Source organism: Oncorhynchus keta, chromosome 14 (assembly GCF_023373465.1).
Source record: "Oncorhynchus keta strain PuntledgeMale-10-30-2019 chromosome 14, Oket_V2, whole genome shotgun sequence".
NCBI lineage: Eukaryota > Metazoa > Chordata > Actinopteri > Salmoniformes > Salmonidae > Oncorhynchus > Oncorhynchus keta.
The window spans coordinates 51,147,869-51,165,758 of NC_068434.1; the positions used below are offsets into that span (position 1 = coordinate 51,147,869).

Here is a 17,890-nt window from a genome sequence, read left to right on the forward strand (position 1 = left end):
TCTGTTAGAAAGAGCCAATAGCGGTTATCAAATCAGTGAGACTGTGGGTGTGTGTGAACATGAGAGCAGTGGTAACATTCAAAGCTGAGCCAACCATCAGACAGGCCATATGGATGACGTCTAGGCTGGGGTTAAAACAGTGAGTGTCGCTGTGTAAGTGTGTGTCTGTGAGCATAGTAAAACTGTAGAGAGGAGTGTCCGGTACTGTTTTGCGCAGGCTTTATTCATTAGGGGCCATGGCCGATAATTAGCCTAGCTGTTAAAAAGGACCGTAGCCAGTGAGTTCATTAACACTAGAAAAAGTCATTTGGACTGCTCATGAATTTAAAAATATTATTAGTCTGCCATTTTTAAAGTCATGCCCCCCTTCGTCGTTGACTTTTCCCAAATAAGTCTATATAAAATGGGACAGCTGGAGCAAGAGAATATGGCTGCCGTTTTATGGGCTCTTCAACAACTGTGCTATTTTATGTCGTTATTCGCATTGTTAGTCACTTATTTTGTACATAATGTTGCTGCTACCACCACTATAAGCGGTTATATCCAAGTGCTTTGAAAGGCTGGTCATACCTCACATCAACACCATTATCCCAGAAACCCTATACCCACTCCAATTTGCATATCGCCCCAACAGATCCAAAGATGTAATCTCTATTGCACTCAACGCTGCCCTTTCCCACCTGGACAAAAGGAACACCTATGTGAGAATGCTATTCATTGACTATAGCTCAGCGTTCAACACCATAGTGCCCTCAGAGCTCATCACTAAGCTAAGGACCCTGGGACTAAACACCTGCCTCTGCAACTGGATCCGGGACTTCCTGATGGGCCGCCCCCAGGTGGTAAGGGTAGGGAACAAAAATCCGCAACATGGGGGCCCCTCAGGAGTGCGTGCTCAGTCCCCTCCTGTACTCCCTGTTCACTCATGACTGCATGGCCAGGCATAACTCCAACACCATCCAGTTTGCCGATGACAACAGTGGTAGGCCTGATCACCAACAATGACACGACAGCATATAGGGAGGAGGTGTCGTGGAAATAGTCGCTCAATCATATTCCTTAGATTCTGGAACTTGTGAATTGAAGAATACTTTATTACAAGGTTACAAGCCGAGTTGGTCCATGGGCCAGATCAACTTGCACCCCCCCTTCACTATTTTACACTGCTGCTACTCTTGTTATTATCCATGCATAAAAGTCACTTAACTCTACCTACATGTATATTTTACCTTAATTACCCCGACTAACAGGTGCCCCCGCACATTGACTCTGTACCGGTACCCCCTTTCTATAGCCTCGCTATTGTTATTTTACTGCTGCTCTTAATTTGTTACTTTTATTTCTTAAAATTGTTGGTTAACCTCTTCAGACTCTAGGGGCAGTATTTCATTTTTGGATAAAAAGACGTGCCCGTTTTAAGCGCAATATTTTGTCACGAAAAGATGCTCGACTATGCATGGAATTGATAGCTTTGGAAAGAAAACACTGACGTTTCCAGAACTGAAGATTCACTGTGAGAACTGATTTTCACTGTGAGTGCCCTAGAACAAAAGCTTCAAGCAAAACCAAGATGTTTCTGCAACCAGGAAATGAACAGGATTTCTGAGGCTACGTTTTGCATTATCTCCTTATATGGCTGTGAATGCGACAGGAATGAGCCTACCCTTTCTATCGTTTCCCCAAGGGGTCTGGAGCATTGTGACATATTTGCAGGCATATCATTGGAAGATTGACCATAATAGACTACATTTGCCAAGTGTCCGCACGGTGTCCTGCGTGGAAATTGGTGCGCAAAACTCAGCTGCTGGTATTTTTCCATGGGATTCTGAGAAAAACCATGCTTCCACGAACGGCATATCAATGAAGAGATATTTGACAAAACACCTTGAGGATTGATTCAAACAACGTTTGCCATGTTTCGGTCGATATTATGGAGTTAATTCGGAAAAAAGTTCGACGTTTAGGTGACTGAATTTTCGGTTCGTTTCGGTAGCCAAATGTGTAACAAAACAGAGCGATTTGTCCTACACAAAGAATCTTTCAGGAAAAACTGGACATCTGCTATGTAACTGAGAGTCTCCTCATTGAAACATCTGAAGTTCTTCAAAGGTAAATTATTTTATTTGATTCCTTTGCTGGTTTTTGTGAATATGTTTCGTGCTAAATGCTACGCTAAATGCTAAGCTAGCCATCAACACTTACACAAATTATTGATTTTCTATGGTTCAAAAGCATATTTAGAAAATCTGAGATGACAGTGTTGTTAAGAAAAGGCTAAGCTTGAGAGCAGGCGTATTTATTTCATTTCATTTGAGATTTTTAGAAATCGTTAACGTTGCGTTATGGTAATGAGCTTGAGGCTGTAGTCACGATACTGGATCCGGGATGGCTCGGCGCAAGAGGTTAAGGCTAAGTGAGACGTAGCCAACAGGAAATGGAAATGTGCAACGCCAAATGCTAATAGTACTCGCTAAAACTCAAACTTTCATTAAAACACACATGCAGGGTACTCAATTAAAGCTACACTCGTTGTGAATCTAGCCAACATGTCAGATTTTTAAAATGCTTTTCGGCAAAAGCATGAGAAGCTATTATCTGATAGCATGCAACCCCCCGAAATACCTGAAGGGGATGTAAACAAAATAATTAGCATAGCCGGCGCTACACAAAACGCAGAAATAAAATATAAAACATTCAGTACCTTTGACGAGCTTCTTTGTTGGCACTCCAATATGTCCCATAAACATCACAATTGGGTCTTTTTTTCGATTAAATCCGTCCATGTATACCCAAAATGTCCATTTATGAAGCCCGTCTGATCCAGGAAAAAACAGCTTTCCAAAACACAACGTCAATTTTTTTTTATTAAAAAAGTTGCCTATAAACTTTGCCAAAACACTTCAAACTACTTTTGTAATCCAACTTTAGGTATTAGTAAACGTTAATAATAGATCAAATTGATCACAGGGCGATCTGTATTCCATAGCAGCAGGTCTTGAAATCATGTTCGATATTCTCTCTTTCATAACTTCCTCCGGTGTACCCGATGACAAGAAGTGCCTATTCTTCATTTCACCAAGGATTAACTTCAACCCAATTGCCAAGACTGGCAACATCGTGTGGAAGCTGTAGGAATTGTAAACTGGGCGCTATCTATTTTCCCTTGCCATAGACAATACAGAGAACTGGTGGAGGTTTTTTTTTTTGTGAATATTTTTCCTTGGGGTTTTGCCTGCTACACACGTTCTGTTATAGTCACAGACATGATTTAACCAGTTTTAGAAACTTCTGAGTGTTTTCTATCCACACATACTAATCATATGCATATAATATATTCCTGGCATGAGTAGCAGGACGTTGAAATTGTGCGATTTTTAACAAAAAGTTTAAAAATGACCCGATCTTTAAGAGGTTTTAAGCACTTTTTTACAACTGAACTTATTTAGGCTTGTCAAAACAAAGGGTTTAAATACCTGACTCAAGACATTTCTTAAAATATTATTCCACTCTGACATTATGGGGTATTGTGTGTAGGCCAGTGACACAATCTCAATTTAATAAATGTTTTATTCGGGCTGTAACAAAACATTCTAAATGCTTACTCTATAATAATACACTAAATCAAGATGGCACATTACACATCATGAAATATATTGAGCCAAAAATGACAAACAGCCTAGAACTGGCAAATAGAATGCAATTGAATGAACATACAATTGACTTCAATGTGATTTTAATACAGGCCTACGTAGCCCATTTATCTTTTGCAGTCATCTCTGTTTTCACTTCAAACAATTTTATTCTTTACTTGTTTGTAACAATTGCAAAGAAATTGGCAACGTTGTATTTGCAGTCAACTTCGTTCTGAAGTTATCGGCGGTCACAGCGCAACAGAAAACTTAATTATGTGTTTAGCTGAGCTCTTCTGTGTATAAAATGACTGGGAAGGGCAAAAAAAAGCATCTAAGGCAGTCAGTAAATAACAAACGTTTTCAAGTACAACTTTAGTAATAATGGTTTTGGGAAACAACCGAAGATGGTAAGACGGTTCTAGCAATGATCTTAATGCTATGAAGGCTTTGGGAAACGAGTCCCAAGACCCTGGTCAAAAGTAGTGCATTGTATAGGGAATAAGGTGCCACTTGAGAGACACAGGAAAAAAACATGAACCACACTCTTACATCAAGATGATGGGCAAGGAATCGTTTTTACAAACCTAGCTCGCCGAAACCATATGAACCAAGTTCCACTGAGCTGAACGTCAGTCAGATTGCATATATCTATAGCAGGTGCTAGCTGCTAGCTTGCTGTAGAAGTGAGAGCCCACGCCAATCAGCAGGCTAATGAGCACTATGGCACCCTGCTGAGCTGACCCTCCTTCCCTCTCTGTGCTGCGCTGCCTGCGTCTGTCTGGAGGGCGAGTCCACGCCAAGCAGCCAGCCAGAAGACAGTCAGGCCAGAACCTGAGTGCTAAGCCTCAGGGGAATCCCTCAGATGACCACTAATAGCTATGTGAGAGTAGAGATGAGTGGAGGCAGGTCCAGTGTCAGACACCCCTAGTAACGGCCCCGCTTGGCCATACGGATCGTCCTCTGGGAGTCTAGACATACAGCCACTCCTCTACACCCAGAGGGACAGGAATGGCAGCTCGCTATGGCTGATATTTCAAAAGCAAAAAAAGGGCAGCTTCCTCTATTGCACACATGCAGTTGAAGCCGGAAGTCACTAAACTATTTTTTCAACCACTCCACAAATTTCTTGTGAACAAACTATAGTTTCGGCAAGCTGGTTAGGATATCTACTTTGTGCATGACAAGTAATTTTTCAAACAATTGTTTAAAGACTTTATCTCAGAGGTTATTTCACTTACCTCACCATATCACAATTCCAGTGGGTCAGAAGCTTACATACACTAAGTTATCTGTGCCTTTAAACAGCTTGGGAAAAACCCAGAAAATGCTTTAGAAGCTTCTGATAGGCTAATTTACATCATTTGAGTACCTGTGGATGCATTTCAAGGCCTACCTTCAAACTCAGTGCCTCTTTGCTTGACATAATGGGAAAATCAAAAGAAATTAGCCAAAAAGGCAGAAAAAAATGTGTAGACCTCCAGAAGTCTGGTTCATCCAGCAATTTCCAAACCCCTGAAGGTACCACATTCATCTGTACAAACAATAGTATAAGTAGTAAAAGTATAAACACCATGGGACCACGCAGCCATCATACCGCTAAGGAAGGAGACGTGTTCTGTCTCCTAGAGATGAACATACTTTGGTGCGAAAAGAGCAAATCAATCCCAGAACATCAACAAAGGACCTTATGAAGATGCTGTAGGAAACCGGTACAAAAGTATCTATATCCACAGTAAAACGAGTCCTATATCGACATCACCTGAAAGGCCTCTCAGCAAGGAAGAAGCAACTGCTCCCAAACCGCCATAAAAAAGCCAGACTACAGTTTGCAACTGCACATGAGGACAAAGATTGTACTTTTTGGAGAAATGTCCTATTTTTGTTACATCAGGCCAGAGATCTGTTTGGCCATAATGACCATCATTATGTTTGGAGGAAAAGGGACAAGGCTTGCAAGCCAAAGAACACCATCCCAACAGTGAAGCACGGCAGCATCATGTTGTGGAGGTGCTTTGCTGCAAGAGGGACTGGAGCATTTCACAAAATAGATGGCATCATGAGGGAGGAAAATGATGTGGATATATTGAAGCAACATCTCAAGACATCAGTTAAAGCTTGGTCACAAATGGGTCTTCCAAATGGACAATAACCCCAAGCATATTTCCAAAGTTGTGGCAAAATGGCTTAAGGACAACAAAGTCAAGGTAATTGGAGTGGTCATCACAAAGCCCTGACCTCAATCCTATAGAAAATGTGTGGGCAGAACTGAAAGTGTGTGCGAGCAAGGAGGCCTACATACCTGACTCAGTTACACCAGCTGTCAGGAGGAATTCACCTAACTTATTGTGGGAAGCTTGTGGAAGATTACCCGAAACATTTGACCCAAGACAAACCATTTAAAGACAATGGTACCAAATTCCACATGAGTATGTAAACTTCTAACCCACTGAGAATGTCATGAAAGAAATAAAAGCTTAAATAAATTATTCTCTGCTATTATGACATTTCACATTCTTAAAATAAAGTGGTGATCCTAACTGACCTAAAACAGGGAATTTTTACTAGGATTAATGTTAGGAATTGTGAAAAACAGAGTTTAATATATGTAGGTGTATGTAAACTTCCGACTTCAACTGTACATGCATACATGCTAAACACCACATTTTTACATTTAAAAAAAGAAGATGTATGAATGACAGTAAGAAAGTGACAGACAGTTCAGTAATGCTAGCGGTGCTGCAGTGTTTAGGCTCACCTCTTGCCCTTGGCCTGTCCCTTGTCTTTGTTGGAGCCCTTGGCAGGGGCAGTGACCAGGCCCTGTGGGGCATCCCTTAGGCCGAAGCTCTTGGCAGCGTGGCCCAGGTGCAGGGCTTTGATATGGAAGATGTGCTTCATGTTGGATGGGTAGGCAGTGTACGCCCGTAGGAAGGACTGCAAGGCTAAAGCAACAGAGGAAAGCGATGAGTGAACGTCACTAAAACGAGGACCACGAAACAGGAGTTTAAACCAGTCAACCAGACAAACTGTTAGTGAGAATATCATTCTCTCATAATGAGGAAGCCGTTCTTTTGATTCTGTACCCAAACTTTCCTGCTATATACAATATAATGTCAATGATCATGGTAAACGTAGAATTCTTCGCTTTTTTGTCCGTTTAACCCAGCAATGTTGGGTGAAGTTGGTTTGTAACACATGGTGATTATGCATTTAACTTAAATGTATTACATTTTTTTACCCATGCTTAAATCTTTATTTTTTTTGTGTGTTATTCCCAACTATGATTTTCTTTAATGTTAGGATTCTGTTTTAAAAATGGAAAGGGGGAGGTGCCATACTATCCCTCTCCTGCAGTTATCCTTTGTCTTAACTCTCATCTTATTGTCTTTTCTTCTGTGCAAATTTTAAACAAATTTAACACACCTCTCTTGGCTGCTTGGACAGAGTTGTTATCGTTATGGACAACGTTCTCAAACTCCGTCTGTAGGACAGTTGCTCTTTCCTGCACCTCCTGCTCCGGAGCCCCGGAAGACTTCTACAGACACACACAGGTGCACAACACACACAAGTTATGTGGATTGAACTGACCAGAAGGAGAGCACTTTTAACATTGGTGAAAGCTGAATATAGTCTTATAAGTATAAAATGTGTTGAGCTTGTTGCTACCTCACCTTGCCGTCATACTTTCCCCTGACTTTGAAGCGGTCGTCCAGCATTAGCGTTGACAGAATCATCTCCATCTTCATCTCGGACAGGCTGGAGGAACAGTTGACAACAGGGGTGTATTCATTAGTGCACTGTGCAAACCGTAGCAAACCGTTTTGATGCAGAAAACATTTGAAAACAAAAACAAGAGTTTCTTATTGGACAAATTCAGGTAGGTCCATTCCATTTTTTGGCCCCTATGGTTACATTTGCTTCCTAGTGAATACACCCCAGACACCCTGAGTTCCACTGTGGACTGCTTTCAAAAAACTACCAAGTAAGTACATTTGGGGAAATTCAAACATTGTGACATAGCCTCAAACGGGTGCTTGTTCTAAAGACACAAAGTAGTGAGACTTTTGTGGTATGACTTTCTATTGGATCTCTCCGGATGTCTTACTCCCTCGTCCTAAACCCTTTTAATAAACCTATAGCACAGTGGTTCCCAAACTGTGGGTTCGGCAGGAGGCCACAAACCACAATGTCTTTATTGATCTGGGAGGCCAATGGCCTTTTTGAAATGTTAGCCCATTTCAAACAAACTCCTGTGCGTGTACATATCACATGAATATACATTAGACATGGCAAAATGTACAGAATTGCATGAACATTTGCTTAACCATTTTCTTTGCGCCCCATGACAAAATGTGTAGAATTGCAGGAAATACGATTTAAACCTGCTAAAAACTCTCCGCCAACAAGAGGGGTGTGAACAGTTTGTGTCATGAACAGTGCTTGTGCCCATAAAAATAGATGTGGGGTGCGGTATGTTCCGCAGTGGCGGTGTGATTAGTCTAGTCCTGGTAGGCACGTGACCATAGAGGGTGACAGCTCTGGCTGGCTCTGCTCAGTGGCTGTCAGTGCTCCCCTTCACAGAGATTGAGCTGCCCTGACGATTCAGCCCGGGCTACACTAAAAGCTTGGGAATGAAGCATTAGTGTGTGTGTGTGTGTATGAGAACATGACTGGGAGACAAAAGTGTTTCACGGTCTTATATGGAGCATAGAAAAGTACAAATAAGATTAACTTTAGAGTTGGAGACGCAGACAGACTGTGTGGAGATGTGTCACACAACCATAAAAAGGTTGTGAACATGGCAACACGGGTTAGAGAAGAGATGTTGAGTGATCATCCACAGACCTACCTGATATTGTGATTTGCTAGAGAAGTGACATAGGACATTTCAGCAGGGGTGAGAAAGAGAAGGCTGCTTCCCTTAGCTCCTATACGGGCAGTTCGCCCGATGCGGTGCACGTACTCTGCTGGAGTGGTTGGAGGGTTGTACTGAAACACACACACACAAATTACTCATTTAAATTCAAATATCTGACATTTCACTTGGAAACCCTCTATGGACAGTAATGTCATGTTCTTATATTATAATTTTACCTGTACAATCCATGTCACCTGAGGCATGTCAAGTCCACGTGCTGCAACATCCTGGAGAAGAAAAAAAAAGAATGATTTTGATGTCGTGGACCTCCCAATGCAAGGCTGAAACCAACCCTCTGACTTTTAGGTAAGATTTAATAAGTAGGTAAGAAGTAGTACATTTTCCTGGTCAAATGTGTGCACGCACAGGAGTTTGTTTGAAATGGGCTAACATTTCAAAAAGGCCATTGTCTTTATTGGTCTGGGAGGCCATTGTGGTTTGTGGAGAGCTACACTGCTGTAGCGTATAATATCAATAAATAGCTGATATTGGAGTGCTAGGAAGAGGGAAGATGCTGCATGGAGCTCTGGGCCTTCGGCGGTTGCCAGTGGCAGGGCCAGGATGAGCTGTGTATTGGCCGGGCACACTGGACTGCCTAGGGAGGGGTGGAGTAGCGATGCTGGCCTGGCCAGCCAGTACAGATGGAGGCCAGTGCTGGGCCCTGCCAAGCATGTCAGACGGATTAGAACCACTTATTCATTCAGCCTTGTCATTTAGCATTAAGGGTTCTCTCATTCACACACATTTCATTTCCCCAAAATGAAGTTGTCATTGTTGATATTGTTTTGACACCGTGGGACGGTGTGCCTCAGTGGCTGGTTGAAGGAATGCAAGTCCAAACGAATGGCAAAGGACAAATATCTAGAAACTAAGCAATTGAATTGAATGACCAACCAAGTAGTGAAGGAGATGGGGGGGGGTGTAAGGAAGGATGACAAGAACTGGCCATGCAACCTTTCACAACATCAAGTGAAAATGATTTTGAGAGGCAACAGTTCTGGGTTTAAGTCCATGGCAAGCTCAGTTGCCTAGGGAACTTTTTAGCAAAATGCCAAAGCTAATGGAAAGAGAAGCTGGGCTGGTTCCCGCAGGGCAGGGATATTCTGTATTTTTCTTCCAGCAAACAGGGGCTGATACTCAGGCCACTCACTGCCTGGGACCCAGGGCTACACAATTTAGACCTGGTATGACAGTCATTATTTAATCTAACTGTTTCCCTCAACCCGCAGGAAGATATCCGGCGTCATTTAGGCCCAGGCAGTGTCTCAAACGTTGAGCTGGCTTACCGTACAGAGCAGAATACCAGTCTTGCAGAGAGAGAACTCTTGAAAAGCTTCTGTCCTTTCCTGTTAAAAATAAAGTTTGTTGTTTAATTTTGTACAGGCAAAAAAATATTTGACCATATAAGACAACACCAAAATCCATAAAGGGTATTTGTGGAGGACAATCTGTTCCAGGTGCAATAACAGCTGTGTCACCTGCCATCCTCGTCACAGGAGCAGTTGTAAGGGGCCCAAGCCTGTGCACTCCTATTCCCAAACACATCCATAATAACTGTCCGAATCCCAAATGGCATCCTATCCCCAACATAGTGCACTACTTTTGACCAAAGCAGTGCACTATATACGGAATAGGGTGCCATTTGAGACGTAGATCCAGCCTCGATGACAGCCTCTGCCATTCATACTGCCATTCCTCTTTAATATATAACCAGAGCTTGTGCCCACTGCCCATCTCCAGTCCCACGCCCCCAGAGGTGCCATATGGGCAGCCCCCGTTGACTGTCATTAGCGGCCCTGGGACAGGGGTGAACACTGGGCAGGGCATTAGCCCTCAGCTCCTCCCCGGGTACAGCCACAGGGCATGGCCTGGTGACTGCCACACTACACCAGCTGGTTAGTGGCAACACAGGGCATGGTATAGCCACTCTCTGACCCTGACTAAAAGCAGCCTTCATTGGAAAGAATGTGCTGCTGCTCCAGAGAAGGCCCTGGAAGTGATGCCTGTGTAACACAAATGTAAAAAAGTCCTGTACTAACATGCAACAGTCACATGGGTACATGGTAGGTTAAAAAAGTAGGTTCTCACCTCCTGCTTCATGTTGCCGTGGAGACGGAAGAAGCTGAGCGGAGGCTGCTGTTTGGCTTTTGGCCCAGAGAGCACGGCGTTGAAAAGGTTCAGCAGGAACTCCACTGCCTCACAACTCGACACAAACACAATTATCTTGTGACCCTTCTCAAACTGCAGGGGTGAGAGGATAAACACAGCCATAATATAAAATGGGACAATGTGCATATCCTTTACTCTAGGAATGCAAATTTAAGTCACTTTTGCTGCCGAATAAAAAAATATCATTAACCGGTTAACAAACAGTAAAAAAAAATCTTATGAGTAAAACGACATGACCAACAGAAAATACTATTAGAGATCTGTATATAATGACGAGACGCTTATTTATCCGCCCTAACAGTGTTAAAAGGCTTGAAGGCAGGTGACAGAAACGCATCGGGCTTATTTTGGACAGATTTTGGCAAGAGTGAAACCTCTCGCTTCGCCTCTTGCTCTCTGATACTAGGCATGCACACAAGGACCGGACAGTTTCCCTTACGAGCTTAATGGAAACATGCGCCAAAAGCAAGCCTATTGTCTTATCAGTTAAAATTGAACAGACAATTATTGAACATGTAACTCCTGTAATGAAGAAGTGGCAAAAATACACACACACACACACACACACACACACACACACATACATATATATATAAAAGGCATTCAAACATTTGCCAAAATGCAATTCGGGGGAAAACACCACTTGAAACAGCACACCTAATGCGAGCGGTTCCATATGTGACAGAGGAAAATCTCTGTTAGAAACTTAGAAAGAGGGGTGCATAGTAAGTATAACAACTAGGATGCGTTGGTAATATGACTAAGATTGGGCATTTGGCTTCTGGGAAACGAAAGTTATGAAAACCAATAGAACAGGAGAGAAACACACAATTTAATTTAGAATCGTTGCACAGTGACTGGGCTTACGAAAAGCAAGTTCCACTCCACTGAGGATCTAATCTTACGCGGTCTGACATGTGGTAGGATATTCCACTCCTCAAACTAGGCTCTGTATGCTGTGCACGTGTCCTAAGATGCATGAGGACTAACGAAAATACACACACGCCAATTCAATTACACTAAATTATGCAAATTAGCCTGCAGACCAATAAGCACGACTGGTCAAATGTCATTTTCAGAAGCTAACCGATTAACATCCCTACTTAGTTTCCTGGAATGGTAAGACTAATTGAGCTCCCTGATTTAACACGAACAATAAGATAAGTTGATATTTGGGGGTTAGCTATCTGCATGTGGACTGTGCATTCTGGGCAGAAGTTTCTCCCAGGCACAGATCTAGGACCACCTTCACATCCCACAAGCCTAATCTCAATCTTTAGTGAGAGAAAAGCTAAAAACGGACCCAATATCAGATCAGCATCTAGGGAAAACTTCACCCAATACCAGACCCTGCTTACCTTGCACTTGGACAGGATGAAGGCTGCCAGGCAGACCAGCCTTAGTTTGCTGGGAACCACCACCATGTGCTGCTGCAGCATCTCGGGAACAGCAAAGCGGTCCGACTTGCCCTGGACTGTGGTGGGGTCCGGAGTTAGATTGTTGATCCCCTCAGAGTTCTCTCCCACCTGGATGCTGACCGGCTCCTTCATGCTGATCGCAGCTAACCGGGATAAGCCTGCCAACACAACATTAATTAGAACAGTGAGGTAAATCGAGACACAATCTCAATTTAATTCATTTTAAATTCAGCCTGTAACAACAAAATGTGGAATAAGTGAAGGGGTATGAATACTGTCTGAAGGCACTGTACACGCATCTCTATGCCAGGCACACAGTGTTAGTGGTGTCATACACCATCTTGTAAAATATCATACAAAATGTACAATGCAAAGTCCATTGTCACTCCTTAAATATGTACAGTTTACGTCGGAAGTTTACATACACTAAGGTTGGAGTCATTAAAACTCGTTTTTCAACCACTCCACACATTTCTCGTGAATAAACTATAGTTTTGGCAAGTCGGTTAGGACATCTACTTTGTGCAAGACAAGTAATTTTTCCAAGAACTGTTTACAGACAGAATATTTCACTTATAATTCACTGTAACCCAATTCCAGCGGTCAGTGTGCCTTTAAACAGCTTGGAAAATTCCATGGCTTTAGAAGCTTCTGATTGACTCAAATGATGTCAATTAGCCTACTGGAGGTGTACCTGTGGATGTAATTCAAGGCCTACCTTCAAACTCAGTGCCTCTGACATCATGGGAAAATCAAAAGAAATCAGCCAAGACTTCAGGATAAAAAAAAAAACTGTAGACTTCCACAAGTCTGGTTCATCCTTGGGAGCAATTTCCAAACGCCTTAAGGTACCACGTTCATCTGTACAAACAATAGTACGCAAGTATAAACACCATGGGACCATGCAGCAGTCATAGCGCTCAGGTAGGAGACGCGTTCTGTCTCCTAGAGACGAACGTACTTTGGTGCGAAAAGAGCAAATCAATCCCAGAACAACGGCAAAGGACCTAGTGAAGATGCTGAGGAAACAGGTACAAAAGTATCTATATCCACAGTAAAACGAGTGCTATATCAACATAACCTGAAAGGCCGCTCAGCAAGGAAGAAGCTACTGCTCCAAAACAGTCATGAAAAAGCTAGACTACGCTTTGCAACTGCACATGGGGACAAAGACCGTACTTTTTGGAGCAATGTTCTCTGGTCTGATGAAACAAAAATATAACTGTTTGGCCAAAATGACCATAGTTATGTTTCGAGGAAAAGGGGGAGGCTTGCATGCCGAAAAACACTATCCCAACCGTGAAGCACAAGGGTGGCAGCATCATGTTGTGAGGGTGCTTTGCTGCAGGAGGGACTGGTGCACTTCGGAAAATAGATGGCTTCAAGGACAATTACGTGGATATATTGAAGCAACATCTCAAGGCATCAGTCAGGAAGTTAAATCTTGGTTGTAAATGGGTCTTCCAAAATGGACAAGCATACTTCCAAAGTTGTGGCAAAATGGCTTAAGGTCAGCAAAGTCAAGGTGTTGGAGTGGCCATCACATGGCCCTGACCTCAATCCTACAGAAAATGTGTGGGCAGAAATTAAAAAGAGTGTGTGAGCAAGGAGGCCTACTAACCTGACTCAGTTACACCAGCTTTGTCAGGAGGAATGGACTAAACTTATTGCGTGAAGCTTGTGGAAGGCTACCCAAAATGTTGAATGTATGTAAACTTCTGACCAACTGGGAATGTGATGAAAGAAATAAAAGCTGATAAATAATTTTCGCAACTATTATTCTGACATTTCACATTCATAAAATAAAGTGGTGATCCTAACTGATTTAAGACAGGGAATGGAATTTTTACTAGGATTAAATGTTAGGAATTGTGAAAAACCAACATTTAAACTGTAAATGCCCCCAAAATATTTTTTGGGGTCAGTATGGTGTGTGTGTGACAGGTTAAAGGAAATATTCATAGCCTGTTATACATTAAAAAGTATTAGTAAGTTCATAGTATGTGAGGATCTTAAAACATCTAAGGTTAAAAAGATCATGCATTCAGTATTAGTTGATAGAGATTGATAATTCATATAATTGTGTGAAAGTTCAAATCCGTCAAGTGTACAAAGGGTACGAATTGTGAGAGGAATGTGTAAACGTTATATTGATTACTTTATTTTGTGGTGCCTAATGGAAGGGTAAAAATGTTAATCTGTGATCTCCTAAATGCTCTTAATCCATGAGCCTAAGATCGATTGCTCTGGTCTCCACCCAAGTTCCCGGGGAAATCTCAGTCTTCTCTCATTGCACTAAAAGTTATTATTGAGGAAACAAGACCGTATCACTCTCGTGATTATTTCTCCCCCTTTTCAGGGGCGTAACATGTAACCTTCATTTAACTAGGCAAGTCAGTTAAGAACAAACTCTTATTTACAATGACAGCCTACCCCGGCGACACTTGGCCAATTGTGCACCGCCCTATGGGACTCCCAATCACAGCCGGATGTGATAGAGCCTGGATTCGAACCAGGGACTGTAGTTACGCCTCTTGCACTGAGATGCAGTGCCTTAGGCCTCTTCGTCCGTGTGTGTTAACTATTTAACTGTACTAGAATGCTTGAAAGGCCGCAAAAATGTTTAGTATTTGTTATTGGTAAAGTTTTTTTTGGCAAGGAAAATATCAGACATCGGTATCAGCCAAAAATGTCACATTGGTGCATCACTAGATAGTGCATGTTAGAGCAAAAACCAAGACATGAGGTCAAAGGAATTGTCAGTAGAGCACAAGAACACAGTGGCCTCCATCATTCTTAAATGGGAGAAGTTTGCAATAACCAAGACTCGTCCTAGAGCTGGCAGCCTGGCCAAACTGAGCAATCGGGGGAGAAGGGCCTTGGTCAAGGAGTTGACCAAGAACCTGATGGTCACTGACAGAGCTCTAGAGTTCCTCTGTGGAGATGGGAGAACCTTCCAGAAGGACAACCATCTCCGCAGCACTACACCAATCAGGCCTTTATGGTAGAGTGACCAGACAGAAGCAACTCCTCAATATAAGGCACATGACAGACCACTAGGAGTTTGTCAAAAGGCACCTAAAGGACTCACACCATGAGAAACAAGACTGTCTGGTCTGATGAAACCAGCTACTGAACTCTGTCTGAATGCCAAGAGTCATGTCTGGACGTAACCTGGCACCATCCCTACGGTGAAGCATGGTGGTGGCAGCATCATGCTGTGGGGATGATTTTCAGCGGCAGGGACTGGTTGGCTAGTCAGGATCGAGGAAAAGATTAACCGAGCAAATTAGAGAGATACTCGAGGAAAGGCTGCTCCAGAGCACTTAGGATCTCAGACTGGGGCAAAGGTTCACCTTCCAACAGGACAACGACCCTAACTAAGCACACAGCCAAGACAACGCAGGAGTGGCTTCAGGACAGGTCTCAATGTCCTTGAGCGGCCCAGCCAGAGCCTGATCAAACATCTCTGTAGAGACGTGAAAAGAGCTGTTCAGCAACGCTCCCAATCCAACCTGACAGAGCTTGAGAGGGTCTGCAGAGAACAACAGGAGAAACTCCAAATACAGGTGTGCCAAGCTTGTAGCGTCATAGCCAAGAAGAAGAGGCTGTAATCACTGCCAAAGGTGCTTCAACAAAGTACTGAGTAAAGGGACTGAATTATTCTGTAAATGTGATCGATGTTTTTTTTATGTATACATTTGTCAAATTTGACTCAGATGATGGGGAAGAAATTAATCATGACATCTCGGATGACTATTCTTCTAATTCTGAGCCTCAATCTGAACCTACACCTTGTTTTTTATACATATGCAACAACGTATAAAAACTTGTTTTCGCTTTGTCATTATGGGGTAGTGTGTGTAGATTGATTAACCTTTCTGGCGCAGGGGTCCCGCTAGCAACCCACCTCGACAACATCCGGTGAAATTGCAGAGCGCCAAAACCAAAATACAGAAAACGTAATATTAAACCTTCATGATAATACAAGTGTCATACATGATTCTTTAGCTTAGCATCTTGGCAATCTAACCACCTTCAAAAAGGCTTTTATGGCAAAAGCACAGCATTCGATTATCTGGTCAGCGCCCCACAACAGCATATTATCCAAACAAGCACAAGCGTCACAAAATCCCAAATAGCAATAAAATAAGTGACTTACCTTTGCAGATCTTCCTCTGATCACAATCACAAGAGTCCCAGGAACACAATGCATGGTTGTTTTGTTCAATAAATTCCTTATTTATTTCCCAAATAGTCCGTTTAGTAGGTGTCATTGAGTTCAGTAATCCACCCGTTCAGAATGCAGACATACGAGTTCCAAAAGTTACCAGTAAAGTTCATCCAAACGACATTTCTAATTCATTATTAGGTACTCTAATATCTAAATAAACGATAATACTTCATACGGAGCAAACTATTTTCAATAGTAAAGGAAAAGAACGCAGCACGCTCCCTCGGTCACACGCGCAATGAGATTAAGTTCGCCATAGATTTCCTGAGAATAAACAACTATTCCTTGTTGGTTTTTCAGAATACAAGCCTGTAAACCATGTATAAAGACTGTTGACATCTAGTGGAAGCCATAGGAACTGCAATTTGGGCGGAGAAAGTCTTTGGTAGCTTAAACTTGGAATTGGCTGGCAGGTTAAAAGGGGGAAAAACATGGTCCTCTGGTTTTCAACTGCCAAATCAGTTCTCTAAACTTTAGAGTGTTTTCTATCCAATACTACCATGCATATGCATATCCTAGCTTCTGGGCCTGAGTAACAGGAAGTTTACTTTGGACACCTCAGTCATGAGAAATTCCAAATCACTAACAAGTTTTAAATGGTCTTTTTCCTCAATTTTAGAATAAGGCTGTAATGTATGTGGAAAAAGTCAAGGGGTCTGAATACTTTCCAAATGCACTGTAGACATGCTCATGTTATTTACGTTAGTGCAGGGAGAGCTGCACACACTTCCTACTAGGCCACACCACCTCAGTGCTAACAGTATAACTCTGGTTCATCTGCACTACTTCAAACCAAGATGGCATAGCAGTTATATATATATATATATACAACTTTTTTCACATACATTTTATTTTTATTTTCCATCAACTCATCTTCAAAACACTCTCCTGCAACCCGCCTCACCAATTTATATTTATAAAAAAGTATTATTTACCTCAAATCTGTAATCCTCCAAGAAGCTAGCGAGAAACTAGCCCAGAAGCTAGTTCAGAAGCTAGTTCAGAAGCTAGTTCAGAAGCTAGTTCAGAAGCTAGTTAGCTGAATACTAACGATATGCCAGTAAAGAAGCTAACCACAGTTTGTGGTCATCAGCTATCCTTTAGCTCGAAAATCTATCGCCAGTTTTGTACGGCGCAGCGCGGCTCAGAACGGAACATATGCGGACCAATTTTTCTCTCCATGTCCCTGGATTTCAACTGCTCTCTGGACATTCATACCCGGATCTCACAGCTAGCCAGCTGCTATCCGTGTGAATATCGGCTTTCGTCGATTCCGGAGCAAACATAAATTATTCCGGAGCTAGCCAGCTCCGTTAATCACTCCTGAGTTCCATCAATCACTCCTGGGCTGCAGTCACCTATCCGGACCTGTTTTACTGCCTACGCGGAGCTCCACCGGGCCTTCACAACTGGACTGCCGACGTTATCTACCCGAAGGAGATCCGGCTGGCTCCTCCGTCGCGACGTTACCTGAACGCCCATCTGCGGCCTGCTAACCGTTAGCTGTCTTACCGGCTGCTAT

The 17,890-nt window shown here is 42.6% G+C and overlaps 2 protein-coding genes across 6 annotated transcripts in view; both read right to left on the reverse strand.

Moving 5' to 3' along the window:
• Positions 1 to 17,890, reverse strand: part of LOC127907379 (uncharacterized) — a 149,714-nt gene that overhangs the window by 83,989 nt on the left and 47,835 nt on the right. The window lies entirely within an intron of this gene.
• ddx31 (DEAD (Asp-Glu-Ala-Asp) box polypeptide 31) overlaps positions 1 to 17,890 on the reverse strand; it is a 44,822-nt gene that overhangs the window by 7,030 nt on the left and 19,902 nt on the right. For all 5 annotated transcript variants that reach the window (XM_035786383.1, XM_035786386.1, XM_035786382.2 and 2 more), the window contains exons 13-20: positions 12,075 to 12,292; positions 10,636 to 10,788; positions 9,834 to 9,893; positions 8,724 to 8,774; positions 8,479 to 8,618; positions 7,301 to 7,385; positions 7,053 to 7,164; positions 6,388 to 6,571 (exon numbers count right to left, since the gene is read on the reverse strand). In XM_035786383.1, the coding sequence (XP_035642276.1) occupies positions 6,388 to 6,571; positions 7,053 to 7,164; positions 7,301 to 7,385; positions 8,479 to 8,618; positions 8,724 to 8,774; positions 9,834 to 9,893; positions 10,636 to 10,788; positions 12,075 to 12,292 (1,003 nt within the window). The remainder of the gene's footprint in view (positions 1 to 6,387; positions 6,572 to 7,052; positions 7,165 to 7,300; positions 7,386 to 8,478; positions 8,619 to 8,723; positions 8,775 to 9,833; positions 9,894 to 10,635; positions 10,789 to 12,074; positions 12,293 to 17,890) is intronic.